The sequence below is a fragment of the Dermacentor silvarum genome, chromosome 4, assembly GCF_013339745.2.
Source record: "Dermacentor silvarum isolate Dsil-2018 chromosome 4, BIME_Dsil_1.4, whole genome shotgun sequence".
Lineage (NCBI taxonomy): Eukaryota > Metazoa > Arthropoda > Arachnida > Ixodida > Ixodidae > Dermacentor > Dermacentor silvarum.
In genome coordinates, this window is record NC_051157.2 from 19,068,708 (window position 1) to 19,085,468 (window position 16,761).

A 16,761-nucleotide genomic window follows, 5' to 3' on the forward strand; every position below is an offset into this window, starting at 1 on the left:
ACTAGTCCTGTGTCGCCTTTATTGTCCTTGTTTTATTTTGCACTGTTCTATAGCTATGAATCTTACCAACAAGCTCGAGTTCGGACCATTTTAAAGTAATCATTAACTCTTTCCATACCGTGCCCATTCGGCATCGTTAGCCCGCTATAGATGGCTCGAAACGCCACTTTAGAGACTTTCCACGCCACTCACAGACACACTGCGCTACCGGACATGAAGGAGGAGAATATATTTGTTTTCTAAGCAGTTCACTTTTTTCCCGCAAGGCAGTGATTTTTGAACGCACTCTGAAGATTTACGATCGTCAAAATAGAAAGAAAAAATGGCCGCCTCCAAGAGCGGCGCATGCGCTACAAAACATAGCAGATCTTGTGATTCTGCTGCAGCTGCAGCTGATTTTATCGGTGGATTGTGCAGCAGCGCGTCTGAGGATGCTGCTTTTTCATTGGACTGACTCCGAGAGCGACGACGACGCAAACCAGCCCGAACATTGGCGGCCACAGCCCGGCATTCCCAACTGTAGTGCTTGCAGTGAAATTTTTGGAACAGAACACCTGCTCAATGGAAAATCTCGATTTTTTTGGAGATAGTGCCTATCAGACAGCAATAAATTAGACAGCAATACATGTTATATGTCTCATAAATTTCAGTACATTTTTTTGTCAGTAGATACAAGCGTGTCTTTACAAACTTTGTTAAATTTTATCCAACAATCTTGGTTTTGGCAATTGATATTTTTGATGACATATCTTGTTAATAAAACCTCCGTGCATGAAAAGTGCATTCATTCTGCTTTTTCTTTATGTATTACATAAAATATTGAGCGCAGTAGTTCCTTCAGAAAGAAAATCTGGCATGACCTACAAAAAGCCCCTACCATCTTTGTTGTGGCACACATAAAAAGCATCTCCCGTTGTACCCTACAACAATGGACGTTGTTCTCATCGGTGCCAAAGACCCGCTCGGCTTGAACGTTTAATGATGCCTCTGCGGCCAGCACTACTTTTCGTATGAAAGTGGCACTATAGTGGCATTGCCTGTTTAGTGGCATCACGATAACGCCACGCCCCATGTCGATCTTGATACTACCGATATGACACAGGTCAAAATGGCAACATTGTTCGTGTACTTCAGTAGCTAGTAGCGGCTGCGATACTGACTTTTCTAGATGGCGCTAGCTATGCACCATATTTATCTATTTATGTTTAGGTTAGGTTAGGTTAGGTGGTGCACTGGCGCGTTTTTTAATATCCTCGAATCTAAGCCGGCCCTAGAGTTCGGTATATGATCATGTGAAAAAAAAAAAAAAAAAACCATCAGCCTAGATTCGAAAAAATATGGTATTTTCCCCATTGTAGGGAAAGCGTTAACGAAAGATTGCTTGGTATGGTAGTTTGCTGCACCAAGAGTCATGATCTCTAGCAAGCTAATCATGTTCTGCATCTCGCAGTCACCATTAATACACTCAACAAAGCTGCAGTCTACGTTAAGGGACTCGATAACCACTGATAATGCAGGTCCACGAGTGGGCTCACCACCATCCCTGCCATCACCTATTGGCCCAATCGATGAGTTAGTCTTCCACTACAGCGTACAATGCCTACAAATCTGCTTCTATGTTCAACTATTCGGCGATGCCTTGTTGTCCTAGTACATCATTCCATCTTTGTACACTTACAGAAATGTGCACATGGCTGAGATTTTTCATGCGGTTGGGAATCGTATGCATGTGACGCACAAGCAGTAAAGAAAACATGAGAACAGATACGATGCAGCTGGCATTTATATGGGAAAAAAGAGAAATGGAAAGGCAAAAGTGCCACATTTATTGATGATGATGATGCTCTGACACTTCTTTATAGCAGGCACAAACACACAATCATAATGCGCACTGCCACATAACATAGGCCCTTCGCACAGCTGTACGGCTTATCAGTATCACATTGCGGAATCTAGCGCTTGCTCTATCAGTGGTATCCGAATTGCAACCCCAGCGACGGCTCTCGAAGTTCGATCTTGAAGACTATGCATTTATGAACTGCAAGCGCGAGAAGAAATAAACGTTGCTATATTTGCAGGAGCCGTAAACATGTCATGGCCGCCACATTTCTTAAACCAGCTCAAAGACATGCAAAGCCGAAAGCATGTCTCAGCCTGCCAGTCTCAGAGGCAACAAGCGGAAACTCCGAATTATCTGGATGGATGCACGTGGGCCTTTCTTATCTGGTATACTTCACATGGGGAATTACGAGACTGCACAATTTCTAAAACTTAACCAAACTTTCCAATAAACCGAGATCAAATTATCAAGGTTTTATCAATTGCGCCCTTGCTGTACGCAAACCCGTGCTCCTGTGCTCCCATGTGCTCTTGCCCAAGCGTGCTACAATATGCGACACCTATTATATATTGCCGTATATATCGTAATTTATTTTTATTCATTTGAAGTGTACCGCTACATTTTTGGTCAATCCCTCGTTGTGGGTATGTGCCATAGTATGGAAATAATCACCAACACGCCGCAATCATCTCAAAGAGGCAGTTGGCATTGGCACAATAGAACTATACATGCAATTGTGGCCTAATGGTTAGGAAAACAGGCAAGGAAAGGTTAGATAGGTTTAGTTTATTAAAAGAATTGTGCTCTTCATGACACATTTGTTGCAATGAGGATATTTAAGTGTCATTTGCTCTATCCCCGAGTAATTCCTTAGAAAACAAGGCCAGCAGCCTGCACCCCTATAAGATTAGTAAACCCTATCACATGGGTTCTCAAAGTGGGTTCCGCGGAACACTGGGGTTCCGCAGGCCCTTTCTCGGGGTTCCGCGAGCCACTGATAAATTTTCTGTGGTCCCGCGCACGCCAAGTGGCTATAACGGCGAATACGAGGTGCGCTCGATCAACACAACCCACGCCCGAATGTCAAAAAGCACATCAGAGTACGTAACAGCAACACGCGAACTGCGCAATAAATCCGCAACCAGTTTGTAGCCACCCAACCTCAGAAAATGGGCAGCCATGGGCAGCGCCTAAGCTTTCGCACTTGAATCTCGGAGGCCGTAACTTAGCACCATGCGCATTTTCCACGTTTGTAGACACGGTAGGTGCCGATTGCGTGCGGGCGGATTTATACACTGTAAAAACAGTTGCACCCTTTGGGGCGTATTTTTGCCACGGAACAATAATCATCATCTGACTTGCGTGGCTTTCCTTTCTTTAACGCTGTGCGCCCGGCACTTCAGCGTGACACAGCGTTCTCGACAGGAAAGTAGCAAGTGCAGAGTTTTCAAGATAGGAAACGCAAGCAAGACAGATAACGATTATTTTTGTGTGGCAAAAATGCACCCCAAAGGGTGCAACTCTTCTTAGAGTGTGTAACATCGCATTGGCGGTTAGCCACGTGCCTTCACAAGTGCGTAGTCGCCATCTATGGTCATTTCGATAGCCACCACAGTTTCGTCCGCATTTTAGTTCGGAGGGGGGGTTCCTTGGCGCTTCATGGAGCTTAGCAGGGTTCCCTGGAATGGACATGCTTGAGAACCCCTGCCCTATAAGATTGGTAAAGATGGTAGTGCTGTCCTGCGTGCAAGCCATTCGGCATGACAGCAACAGCACCCAGCCAGCAGCCACTGTCAGGAGGAGGAGAGAGTCCGGGTCGATTCACAAAGAAAGCTCCGCTTTAAAAAACAGTATAATCTCGGTGATACGACTGCAGCTATAAACTTCAGGTCAACATGAACTTCAATTAATAAATTGAAGTGCGCCGTGTAGAACAAATTTGTGGTGATCCAAACGAAATGGTACAGTCATGACAAAGGGAAAAAGGCCTGTTCCAATATGAGCATAGGTGGGAATTAAAGCTTCAGTGACGATATGGGCCACATTTCAAGCCGAGGTTTTCAGACTATGCTTTGGTTCGACATGCCAGCACTTTCTTTCCTTGCCTCGAAATGATCACTGTAGCTGTGATAGAGATGCTAACAATCGAGGCAGAATTGCAGCAAGCGCATGGGTGCGCAGGACGGACAGATAGTGAAAACAAGGCTGGTGGTCAAAGTGGGAACATAGCAACTCAAGCACTAACGCAAGGGACTGAACTCTTTTTGTGGGTTTCATGTTAAGGTGCAGTTTCTCCCTACATATAATGGTTTATCGTCCCGATGTTCTGGTTGACAATACTCCTGACTTCAAGCACAATCTCCGGATTTTTCCTGTCCGATATATATTTGTATTCTTTTTTGTCTGTAATTTTAGGTGCAATTTTGCGCGTGCACTGCTATGGAAAAATTATTTGGACCTGTAATGCACTCAACGCTTAGTAAAGCATTATAATAATGAGCAAAAGAAGAAAAAAATGTTTCTGGCAATATTTACTGCTGTAGTGTACCCTATTGCATATTCACAAAATAGAACAAGGAATTGCACAAGCAATTCTTGCTCAGGCAAAAATCGAGTGTCTATAAAACAAGGCCTTACTACCGAAAGGGAACCGAGCTGATAATGTAGAAAACCCAAATAAAATTTATGCGTCTTGTAATTTAGGTTCCCAAAGTTGCTAAGCAATCCTTAAGTTCTCCCATCACTCACTATGATTCTATGCCAAAATGTAACACCGTTGCGATGAATGAAAGAAAACGATGCCGATGACAAAGTGTGTACAGGTTCCTTCGCCATCAGACCACGCATGTGAATGATCTCACCAAATCAGCGATGGCTCTGTGTTACGCCAAAGATGCATCATGCCACGATTGGGCTGGCCACGTATAGCAAGCACGTGACGAAATGCTTCATGGCGAGAGACGCACCTAGTCAGCGGGAGACGGAAGACATCAAGCCCCGACGTGTTGGACGCCGACAATCAAGGCTCCAAGGAATGCAGCCGTCCATGGAGCTGCCGCCCGACCATTGGCCTTGACGAAGGCGTTTGCCAACACGAGTGCTGCAGCTCGGAGCGTGGCTTGACCTGCTGTGCTACCCCTTGACGCGAGCATTACCGGATCACGGGCAAGGCGTCTACTCGGTCAGCTGTTCAGCGGAGCACCGTTCGTGGCCTGGCTAATGGCCGTACATGCGCCGAGCACTGCGGCTCGCGCGCAAGCTGTCTGCTGGGCAGGCTGACCATTCCTGCAACGTGCACTGCGGCTCGAATGCAGGCTGAGCGGTCGTCTCCAGTTCGCCAAGAGCCATCTCCTCACCAACCAACATCGAGGCGTCTTCTACGCCGTCACGTCATCACCCCTCAACTCCGGCAACCTCACATCTCGTGTGCACCGTACTGTGAGCTCTCTTGAACTGTGTTTCTCTGACTCCTATCAACCTCAGTTTTTCTAGCATATTATGTTTGTCATGTCATGTGCCGTAACGTTCTGTGCGGTTGTAGTTTGGCTTTTGTTTTCATAAATGTAGTTTGGATTTTTAATCACGAGTTCGACTGCTTCTCCTGCGTCCTTTTTCTCATCACACAGGACGACAACCAAGTGTGACGAACGTCCTCCTAATTATAGTCGAATCCCGCTACAACGAAATTCCCGGGACACAGGAAAAATTTTGTTGTGGCAGAACTTTGTTGATGCGAAATTGGTATGTATATAGGTACGCCAAACAGCAAAACCACGAAGGAAACCGAAATCATCATCCGGGAAATCTTCGCGATGGCATGGGGGCAAAGGTTGAGACGTACCGGAGGCAGTCGATAAAGTGTCAACTTCACGAGAGAATGCATTTCGCGCCGCTGTTACAACATTTTTCGTACATTGCGGCCGACGCCGATCGTGAAACGCTCATTTTGCTGCACATGCAGCGTCGCAATCAAGCTTTTGAATTATCACAATTTCACTGCATATTTACGACAAAGTCGGCAAGCTTGGCGCTTACCGGAAGTTTTATTCCCAGAAGTCGGTCAGCCTGCATTTCTTACGCTTCACGGCAAGCAAAGGCATTACGCGAGTCTCACAGTCCGTTAAAAGAGCCATTGCAATGTCATTGTCGTGGGTTCTGATAACTTTTCTGATGAGGTGAAAAGGGTCCATTACTTTCAAAGCAGTCGCCAGAGTCTGTGTGTGTCTAGCTGATTGTCATTTTCTTCAGACGACGAGACGTTAGCATCTTGTTGACAACAGTGGCTGCGGTGCGGCCGCTTGGGTGTGCTATCTTGAAAGCAATCTGCGACGTGCACAAAGTGAGCACCCGCGCGGGCCTTATCTTCAAAGCGATCTGCTATGTGGGTAAAGTGCAACTAGTGCCGGTAGAGTCGTGGGGGCTGTGCTTTTGACGTTACGTTTAGTTTGCGGCACGGAGGTCAATTCGCTCGCTGCTATTGCCACGCCTCCTCACTACAGCGTGTTGACACGGGTTTTCAACACGGTCATCGAGCAAGATGTGTTCATGTTTACCCGTGCACGCGTAACACTGTGCTAGGTAATTTAGCTAGTAAGCGAATGTTTACAAGTTAATACGGCTGCTAAAACTACTATCCTTAGATCGTATAGCTGTCTACTAATCTGCTATCGCAATTGATGGCGAAAAGCGAAACTGCAAGATTTTTTCCTTCCGCTTTCTGTCTCGGCAATCATATGTGCCTTCTCCTCGAGAGAGAGAAATTTACGCTTCTTCATTGGCGTCGCATTTCGACCGGACACAGACCACAGAAAACGGCAGCGATTGCGGTGATCCCCTGCAGTATCACGCAGGCGCGTGATGACCATGCATGGCTATGGATTGCAGTGGCTTAAATCGGTACTTTGAATTTGATTTCGTTCGCGGAAACCTCATTCAAGCGGAGATAGGATCGTCACCACTTTGGAAGGGCCTTCTAATTTGACTACTCGGCAGCTCCAATTTCAATTCAGTCCCAGTTTCGTTCACAAAAAGTTTGTTGAAGCGGAAATACCGAATAAAACGCCTTCATTATGAAGGGACATTTTTTGTATTACTTTCTATGGGCAGTTGATGGGGAATTGGAAAATCTTCGTTGTGGCGGAAATTTCGTTGTAGCGGCATTCGTTGCAGAGGGATTCGACTGTACCTTTCCAACCATCGTCCAATTGATTGATTGATTGATCTTAGAGGTTTTTTGACCCCAGGTAATACACAGGAGCTACGATAGATGCTGCCGTAAAGGTCTCCAGAATGTGTACATGAATCTAAGTGATGTGGCCATGCCATCATGGCCAGGAATGGAAACCACGACCTCATGCTCAGTAGCAGAATACTATAGCCACTAAACAACCGACAAGTTACACCATCAGGGGAGAAAATACACAAGGGTGGCGCTTTTTTTGTAAGCCTGCAGTTTCCTCGCACTCTGGCTGAAGCAACTTTAGCTGGGCATTCTGTTCATAGCTGCACATCCATTTAGCTAAGGCATTTGATGTGCGTCTATTTTAGCTAAGGCAGAGAGCTAAAACAGAAAAAAACAGACCAGCCTCTATCAAAACTCCCAATACCGGCAAGCATAGATAGCACACTCAAATGTACTCCTCGTCTTCGTCAATAAATTAAATATGAACATAACAGCGCAAGAATGCAAGGACAAGAAAGAACACAGCATAGAGAGTTCCTTTAGTGCGTTGACCCGAACTGTCTTTGGGCATGAAGGAAAATCAAAGAGTCGGAAAATTCAAAGGTCATTGCCAGCTCTTAATTCCCATTTACTATGTGTTCCCGTGCCTCGCCATGAGCATGAGTGGTATATGCACTGAGCTAGTGAGTGTGTTGAACGAGGAAATTGCACGCCAATGGAGCACTACAAACACTGTTCCCCAGCAGGTCCTCACAAACGCTGCCAGCGCATGACCGGTTTGTCAAGTCAAAAATACAAAACAAGTTCTATAAATGAAGAAGTGTGCATAAGTGACCGAGGATGGAGGGACACGCTGGATTACACATTGGTGTTTGTGGAACCGATCAATGCCTCTAAGAGAACACAGCCCTGCAATGTTTCCTAAACAATGTGAACATACTCCTTACAAAACCTTTAGTTTTGTACAGGGCTGTCCTGTGTTAGCACTAAAATGTTCTTACACTCCAGGTTATGCTAGCTGCAAATGCAGAGACAAGCAGCTTTGATGGTAGAAATAGCATAGTCCGTACTACGCTGAGTGCTGGCAGCTTGCCACAAAAATGTGAAATTCACTCAGTCCCTATGGTGGCAGCTCCCGGAAGAAGCCAGCAACTGAAATATGTCTCTCTGGCAAGATATGAAGCACCTATCTCTCCAGCAGATCCCACAGTGGGGGACTATTTCTACTAGTTCTGCATCTACGCCATGCATTAAGGGGGGACGCGGGGATCAGATCGCGAAAATCACGAGAAAAATCGGTTTTTGGAAACCCCGCATTTCGGTATCTGCAACGCCTAATCTACGCTGTATCAAAATGATTTGGCTGGAAACGCACTAAAAGTGCCCGAAAAAAATTAATTTGTCAGTGCGCAGGGCGAAAAAACAGCTTTAAATCGCGCAAAATCACCGCAGTTCACGGAGCCATATCTCGTATTTCCCGCCACCGAGCGCCGCCATCTTGGTATCGTTCGAAAGCTCAAAGTTTCGCCGTTCCGCTTCTCAATTCGTCGGTCTTCGCCATCTTGTAACAAACGCACAAACACAAAAGAATCGCGGGTCTGCTAGAGGTAGTCACACGGCCCCCTCCGATGAAAGCGGGCCTGCGATTGGCTGCCGTGCTGAATGGCGTCTTCCCATTGGTTACTGCTGCGGCAGCGGGCAAGATGGCTACCGCAGTTGTTCGCTTCGCAAACCATGCCGGCGTCTTCACTTGACACGCAGAATTCGGATTTCTGAGAGCGCCCAGTTTAGTTAAGGATCGTTGCTTGTTGGAGAAGAAAGTTTGGACGAAGCACGTCTTCGGAATACGGAAGCGCAAGCCTCCTACGGCGAGAAAAGTACGGCGATTAGCGGAGGAGCACCCGACTGAACGTGCCGCGCTACCTTGCACCGTGGATTACGTGCCGCGCTATCTTGCACCGTGTGACTCAAGCAGCGAAACCGACAATCGCCCTGTGCCATCGGTACCGATAACGCAGTCGACGGAAGACGCGCCAACGGAAGCTCCCGCGCCTCGGCGTACGGCCGCGCGAACCAGCCGAGATCGTATCGACGCGGGTCGAAGGTCACCATCGCCGGCGAAGACGGTGTACTTAGTTTGATGCATCGTGCGACATGAACACGCCGCCTCTGAGCGAGCCCCAACCGTCGACGAGCTACAGTGTAATAACCGAAAATTCACCGGACAAATAGGCCCCCGAACGGCGCACCATTCAGACGCGCCTCGAGCCGCGTTTCGCGTCAGCGGTGACGGCAGAATCGCGAGCATGCAGCGTGCGCGACTCCCTTCGCGCGATGTCCGCAACTGAACGGAAGTTCAATTTGATGTACTAGCCAGGCTATTAAATTTTCAAAGCCCACCAAACGAAGAGGCAAAGGTGCAAGAAGATGCTTGACAGCACTGATGCCAAAAATTACCGCCCTGATGCGTTCTAATAAACCTGCACTGCTTGCAAAACTTTGCAGCTCGTTTTCTCAATAGTGTTTTTTTGGTCGGTCACCTCGCTTGTGGAAAGCATAGCACAACAATGGCTGGACCGATTTTGATCCAGTTTGTTTTGCTGTGATCCATGAACTGTGCTGCACATCAAGACAGTCTTGAAATGTTCATTTATTTTTCCATTATTTAATTACTTCACAATTACTGCATGGCTCTATGCAGTCAAACACAAGTTACATGCATGTCATGTTGAGTAAAAAATTATAAGGGCACTAAAAAAAAATCTAACACTGTCTTGATATAGATTAGGCATCTGGGCAAACATACAAAGTATTCCCAGTTCCGTACCATGTTTCGTTACTGTGCCAGGCTTTCCACGAGCAAGGAACTTGTAAACTTTTGTAAATTCTTATAAAACAAAAACTAATGAAGATATCTTAATGAAATTTTGGATTTGTCCCTCTATTGCAATGTACAGCGCGTGTGCCAAATTTCAGCCCTTTCTGCCAAGAAACAAAAAAGTTATTTTTCATCCCCTCCTCCCCCCTTAAGACTACTACTTGTGTTCACAGCTGGTGCACCACAGAGCAACTGTGAAATCGCATGTTTATGCAAACAGTGATCTCCATACCATTTTGTGACTAAAAGCAAAATACTATCAGAACTAGTCATTAAAGTAAATGTAAATGTATGAATAAAACCCACCAACCCAATGCACAAAGGAGTGCTCACAAGAGTACGTCAGTTAAACCCAAGAGTACATCAGCCTTGAACCGATCATACTTCTGTATGTCCATTTAACCTGTTATACTATGCAAACGTGTTCTTGTATCTTCAAATTTTTGTACTTGCCCACCCTGCTGTGTCTCGTATGGAGACAGCAGTATTCGTAAATATACAGGGTGTCCCAGCTATCACGCAGCACGATTTTAAAAAAAGAGGAACAGCGTTACGCGAAGCAAACCTAGTGCATATTGTTTCCAGTACAGTGGAGTAGCCGCCAGTAATTTTTTCATTACTGAGTTTTAATTAGGTAATTGTAATGAATTATCCAACTCGAGAAGTACTGTCCTAATTATCAAAGTGTCAATGAGCCAGTTGAATAGCAACATGAAAAACTCCTGATACAGATTTCTGCTGCTCAATACATGCTACATAAATGTGTTTTTCCGAGTGTGAAAGAAGCCCGTGAATACACGCAGAATTGCCCCGCGACCGGTCGCGGGGCAATTCCCCTGTGTTCCCCTGTTCCGAACCGCCCCCTGTGCCTCTGGGGGCGGTTCGGAAGTTTTCGACGAGATCAGAACCGGACACTCGTCGAGCAGCGTCCGAAGTCTACCACCTTCTCGCCTCACCAAATTTTTATATAAATATGCATTTGGTGCGGCAGCTAAACGACGCCTCCCCTCCCTCCCTCCCTCCCTCCATTACCGCAACTTTCGTTCCCTTTCAATTAAATTACAGCTAATTTAGGGACGGGCGAATGGATTTGAGGTTCGAAGCGAATAGCGATTTGGTCAAATAATTTCGAATCAAATAGTTTGAACAGTATATATCACATATTACAGTAAAACCTAGTTAATTCAAATTTCACGGGATTGAAAAAAAAAAATGTCCGAATTATCAGGGTATGCAGAAAACAATAAGCAAATACTTATTACGTCAGCACGATTTTATTAGTATAATGGATGAGCAAATCTTTTCGCTATTTAGCACAAAAGCAGTGCGGAAGCTGCAATTCTCGTCATCTCGTGACTTATTGGCTCTCGCAGCGGCGATCGAGGCCACGCGACTTCCTTCGCAGCACGGCTGCGGCGCACGCCATCATTTCCGGCACGCTTTGCACTATCGCGCGCACATCCCGATAATTTTTTCGCCAGTAAGCTCAACGCCAATGGATCGCACGTCCATCACGATGTAGCCGGTGCGCTTCATCCTCGACAGGTTTGCCCCGAGTCAAACCGAAACAACTGCTTGTCGCAACCGCGGCCGCTATCGACATGATTATGAATGGCGACTTTGCGGTGCTTAAGGGTATGGCCACGATAGCGGCAACGCATCATGACGCGCGCGGCAAAAGCGGCAGGAATCCGGGGTTTTACGGCTTGCCGAGGATGCCGAGAGCGACGAGGGTGACGTCACGGAGCCAATGGCAACCGGACCTCCGCCGCTCCGCGCCGGGTTATCAATCGACGATTGTCGTCTCTCGCGGTTCTATAGAGGGATTTCTGGACGCTGTCCGATCGCACCCTTTTCGCTCACGGTGATTCCGCTTTCCGAGAGCGCGCGAGATCATATCGCGCTGCTGCGCGGCGAGACGCGATTGCCACGGTGGACTTCGCGGCAAGGCGCTGAAGCGCGGCAAATTGCCGCTAGTGTGGCCGTACCCGAAAAGTGATGCGTTTATTTAGGAATACCACCGATCCCCTAACAGCAGGCTAGTCACCCCCAACCCAGCGTGTTCTCCATCAACGCCTCCTCCGTTCCAACGGCGGTGGCTAGAAACATGGTAGGCGTGAGCGGCGCAGCGCGGCGCCAGCGGTCGAGCGCTGCACGGGGGCGCAAATAGAAATACGCTACCCGCCCGACGCACGCACCGAGTCAGAACGAAACTACCGTTCACTGCAACAACTTCAGCCGATAATCGCGGTCGCTATCTATGCGATCATGGATGGCCACTACGCAGCTCTTTAGGCACGCGGCCGACGTGCGTATTGAGTCAAAACGAAACTAAACGAAACCGCTGTGAAAGAAACCGCGGCAGCTATTGACGTGATGATGGGTGGTGACTATGAAATCCCGCGGCCAACGCGTTGTTATGCGCGGCGGTAAACGCAATAAAGGCACAAATAGGCACGAAGCGTTCCGTCGTTGCTGTCATTCACATATGATTTCCGCTGCTGACTATGGCCATGCGGACTCCACCGCTTCGTTTCGGTTGTGCGCTAGCGCCGTTTCTGCTATTCTGCGTCGCACATTTCAGGCTCTCTAATGCGAAAACATATTGCCTACGAGATTTATGGTTGATGTATGGCAGCCATGACGTGAAGCATAGCCTCCGAGATGTGCACCGACCGTCCGTGGCTTTTGGCTGCCTATTCGGGACCGCTGAATAATTCGAAAATATTGAATCCATGAATTCGAATCGAAGCGAATAACGAACATAGAATTATTCAATAAAATATTCGACAATACCCTATATTCGCCCATCCCTACAGTAATTTTCCCTGATAGAGGCACAAATTCCCTGAGTTTTCCCTGAGTTTTTCCAGAATATTCAAAATCCCTGAGAATTCCCTGTTTTCCCGGTTGGTAGACACCCTGTGCACCATCCTTGTGCAAGGAGGAGCCCTAACTGCACCCAATCTTTGCCTGAAATCCCCCACCATGGCATATCACTGCCAGGATAAGCAGGGAGGCTGTTTTGGCAGCTTTTTAGAGGGTTGATAAAACAGGAGACAGTACGGTATGGCATCCAATCCAGCACATGACAAGACTTATCAACTGCCCCGTTTAACAATTTTCCAAAAGGCTGAATAAATTAATTGACAGTGTTTAACACCTCAAAGCAACAGAGGGTCCATGAGAGAGGCCGTTGTGGATGGTTCCACATTATTTTGTCCACCTGGGAAAGTGCCCCTAAATCTATGTACGTGACCGCTTCTTGCATTCCGCCCCCACCAGAATGTCCCTGCAGCAGCCAGGAATCAAAACCGCAACCCTGTGCTTAGCAGCAATACACCATAGTTGCTAAGCCACCGCAGCAGGTTCCCAAAAGGTACGAACTAATTCTGGTAGTTCAAGCAACCATCTTTCAGATGCAACACACAAAGTACTGGATGCCATGTCCCACCGAATGTTTCCCACTTCATCCTGCCGCAAATGCATCCTTGACCCTGTTGCTGCCTGCCGAGTCTGTGAGCACAACTGAGCACTTTGACACGGAAGGACTGCAGAAAAGAGGAGAAACACTACTGACCTTCATCGAAGTTGACGACCACTGGTTCAATGGCTTGGGGCAGGGTGGCGGTCAGGTCAGGCTGCTTAGCCCCGGGGGCCACCACCAGGGTAGCTGCCTCGGGGGCTACCACAGGGGCCGCAGGCACAGGCAGGATCACTGCAGTGATCACCACAGGCATAAAAGGAGGGCATTGTGTGATCGAAGCCCATCAAGAAACAACATAAATTTAATCATAGTTATAAAGCAACACTACAGAAATTTTTCCCCCGAGTTCTACCAGTCATATCAAATATTTTAATTATCAGCAAATCTCATCCAAACAGCTCTGATATTCTGGCAGCACCAGCAAATTAGCAACACCCTGCCGACACCACACAGTAGGTCCCATTTCTGTTCATCAGACACAAAAGCAGATCACTTGCATTAAACAGCCAGCAAAGCTTGCCAGCATTTTTGGTGGGCATGTGTAAACAGACACTGGAATTGAAGTAAAACTCATTGATACAATCCCATTTAGCACGATTTCCTGGCACCAATGTCCGCCATTGAGATAAAAAAAAAAAAGTGACCAAATACAGTTATGCTTCTTTCTTACCGGTTGATAAGTTCCTCAAAAACTCGATGTTTCGGTACCTACGTTCATATCGGCAAACTGCAATTGTACGATATGATTTCAGACCACTAGATCCTGTGTAAACATGAATAGGTGCGGGGTGCACGCAATCCAGAACAGTAGCTGTCCGCACAAGCAGCTTTTCCAGCATAGTCTTATGTGTGTCACATGTGTATGCCACGATTTGCTGCAAGGAATATCACAGCTTCAAAAATGTGGAAGAACACACTTCAGTCGAGCCCCACTTAAGACGAACTTTCGATTAATTCGCAATAGCAAAATTAGCGAGGAAAGCGCAAAAATTTTCATGTTGCGAAATGAGATCCCAGACAGCGACAACGTCGCAAAAACGAAACATTACTGTTAAAATTTCGTTAGCCTAATTGGATAAGCCTTGCTTGAGGCTACAGAACCGCATTGTCGACAGTACAAAGTGTGCCCTACGCGTCGCTCAGCGATGGCGACACTGCAATGGAGCAGTTTTCTCCCTTGGTCGCTTTCAGTGATTTCGCTTAACTTTGCACCAGATGCGGAGCAGCTGCGCTTCACACACGAAACGCAGCTGTTGCGTGCACGTATTGTTGCGCGCAGACAGTGATGCGTTCAGTGCCGAGCGCCAAAGTGATCGACCGAGAATTTGGCTCCTTGGCACAAATCTGCGCGGCGACACTGCATCTCCAAGCAATGCTTGTTAGGTGGTACTACAATCCACTTTCTTCAAGAAGAGGATGCACATACTCGGACCGTCACTTTCGGAGTAACAATACGGCCCCAGTTCTTAATCACGGCCAGAGGCGTCGCCTCAAGCACCATAAGCAAGTCCACGTTGGTGCGACATGAATTTCTTTGCTTTTGTTACACTTTTCTCACTGAACTGCAGATTATGCACTGCGCAGGAATGCAAAAACCGTCATCACATGTCAGTATAGGAATGTGGCCATGCCATTAGAATCCTGTGATCTACAAACAAGATGGCGGTCATGTCTCCAGCGCATGCGATCGCTCCTGGTGCTTTGTCGTTTTTGTAAACTAAAATGGCAGAAACCTTGCAAGCGTGCAATTTAAGTGGGGTGAAAATGCAGTTGAGCACTTTTTGTGCTCTGTTAACATTATACGGGTAGATAATATGGAGTTTATTGTTCTGGCAGATTTCAATGATATGGGATTGCCATTCAGTGATGTTTCGTCGTCGAGAGATAAAGAATACATTGAACCCTCTGGGCGTTCACCAAGGATACAAAAATATTTCACATTGGCAAGAATTTCGTTGTCTTGAGATGTCGTTATTGTGGAGTTCGAATGTACAATGAATGCCCTTGCGCCTGGCCAGTTGGTTACAGCGAACTGACAGCCGCAGTGAATGCCAGACCACCTGCCACCACTCCGCTACACGGCGACTTGAATAGAGATATTAGCCTTGCCACCCATTTGTGTATATGGGCCATTTTCCCGAGTCTCCTTTCACACAAACTACCACTGTTCCTGCTCCTTAAAAGTGACCTACCCTCTCCCTGCAGGCGACTGCACTGTCAGCGGCACCGTATCTGATGAAACATCAGACAAAATCTCGCGACACACTGAGAGTGACTTGATCTTCCTTCCTCCATGCTATGGAAGATAACTTCACGAAGAGTTGGCTTGCGGAGCCTGACCGTGACATCATGCCATGCTCTCTTATATACTTTTTTTTTTCTCCATACTCTATCCATGCTCGCTAGGGTGACAGTCGCAGGTTGCACTGCCGCACTGTCAGTTGTGATGTTTCGTTCTACCTGTTGGTGTGTTGGTGCGAGCACTTCCTGTAGTTGCACCTGAGTAGTAGATGGTGGATGGGAAGTCTGCTGTGCCTGTAAGATCGACCACAAAAAGAACAGTGCTGAATTTAGCAACAAAACAAGCCATTCTTACAGAACTCTCTCAAGGTGTTAAGAACTGCGAGCTAATTAGGAATACGGTTTATTGAAGTCTACGATCAAGATGATACTCAATAGCAAGGATAAGATCTTCGCCAGCTTCGACGCCGACTCGACAGAGAGAAAGCGGTGATTCGTTGACACCCGGGCTTGGAGCATTCCGATAAGCGGACCACTGATGCTGGCCAAAGCTAAACACTTTGCATTTCTACGGGGTTTCCCAACTTGCGCCCAGGCAATGGCTGGCTACATTTGTTCAAGGCACATCACGGAATAGTTTTTAAAACGATTGTCGGCGAGGCGGCTACAGCAAATGAAGATGTTGACACAGTTTTTACACAAACAAAGCCACTAGCTATATGGAGCGAGATGTCTACCATGCACGTGAAACTGTGCCGTCCTACCAGATGTTCCCAAACAAAATACATGCCAAAAGGCGACTCACGCGCTAGTGACAAGCACAGTAAAGTTCATGTCACCGTGATTCTATGCACAAACATGGATGGCAACAAATGGCGCAAGCCCTTCATAACCGATGAGTCAAAGAAGCCACATTGTTATCACTGCTATGTGCCTGTGCGCTACGGGCACAATGCAAAAGAATGGATGACACACAATTTATTCCCAGAATGGCTCGGCAAGTCTGACCCCGACCTGCACAATCAAGGCAGAAGCATGCTGCTGGTGCTGGGCACTTGTTTGGAAACTGTTCGGCGCACCATGTGCAAACTGTTCTGACGGCAAAACTGCTTTTCATGCCGCCTAATGTCAAA

At 47.0% G+C, this 16,761-nt stretch overlaps 1 protein-coding gene across 5 annotated transcripts in view; it reads right to left on the reverse strand.

The window, feature by feature from the left end:
• The window catches only part of LOC119449569 (zinc finger CCCH domain-containing protein 11A), a 209,688-nt gene that overhangs the window by 41,202 nt on the left and 151,725 nt on the right, over positions 1-16,761 (reverse strand). For 4 of the 5 annotated variants that reach the window (XM_049665310.1, XM_037712763.2, XM_037712764.2 and 1 more), the window contains exons 6-7: positions 15,848-15,922; positions 13,481-13,618 (exon numbers count right to left, since the gene is read on the reverse strand). In XM_049665310.1, the coding sequence (XP_049521267.1) occupies positions 13,481-13,618; positions 15,848-15,922 (213 nt within the window). The remainder of the gene's footprint in view (positions 1-13,480; positions 13,619-15,847; positions 15,923-16,761) is intronic. The other variant, XM_037712765.2, reaches the window with a different exon arrangement.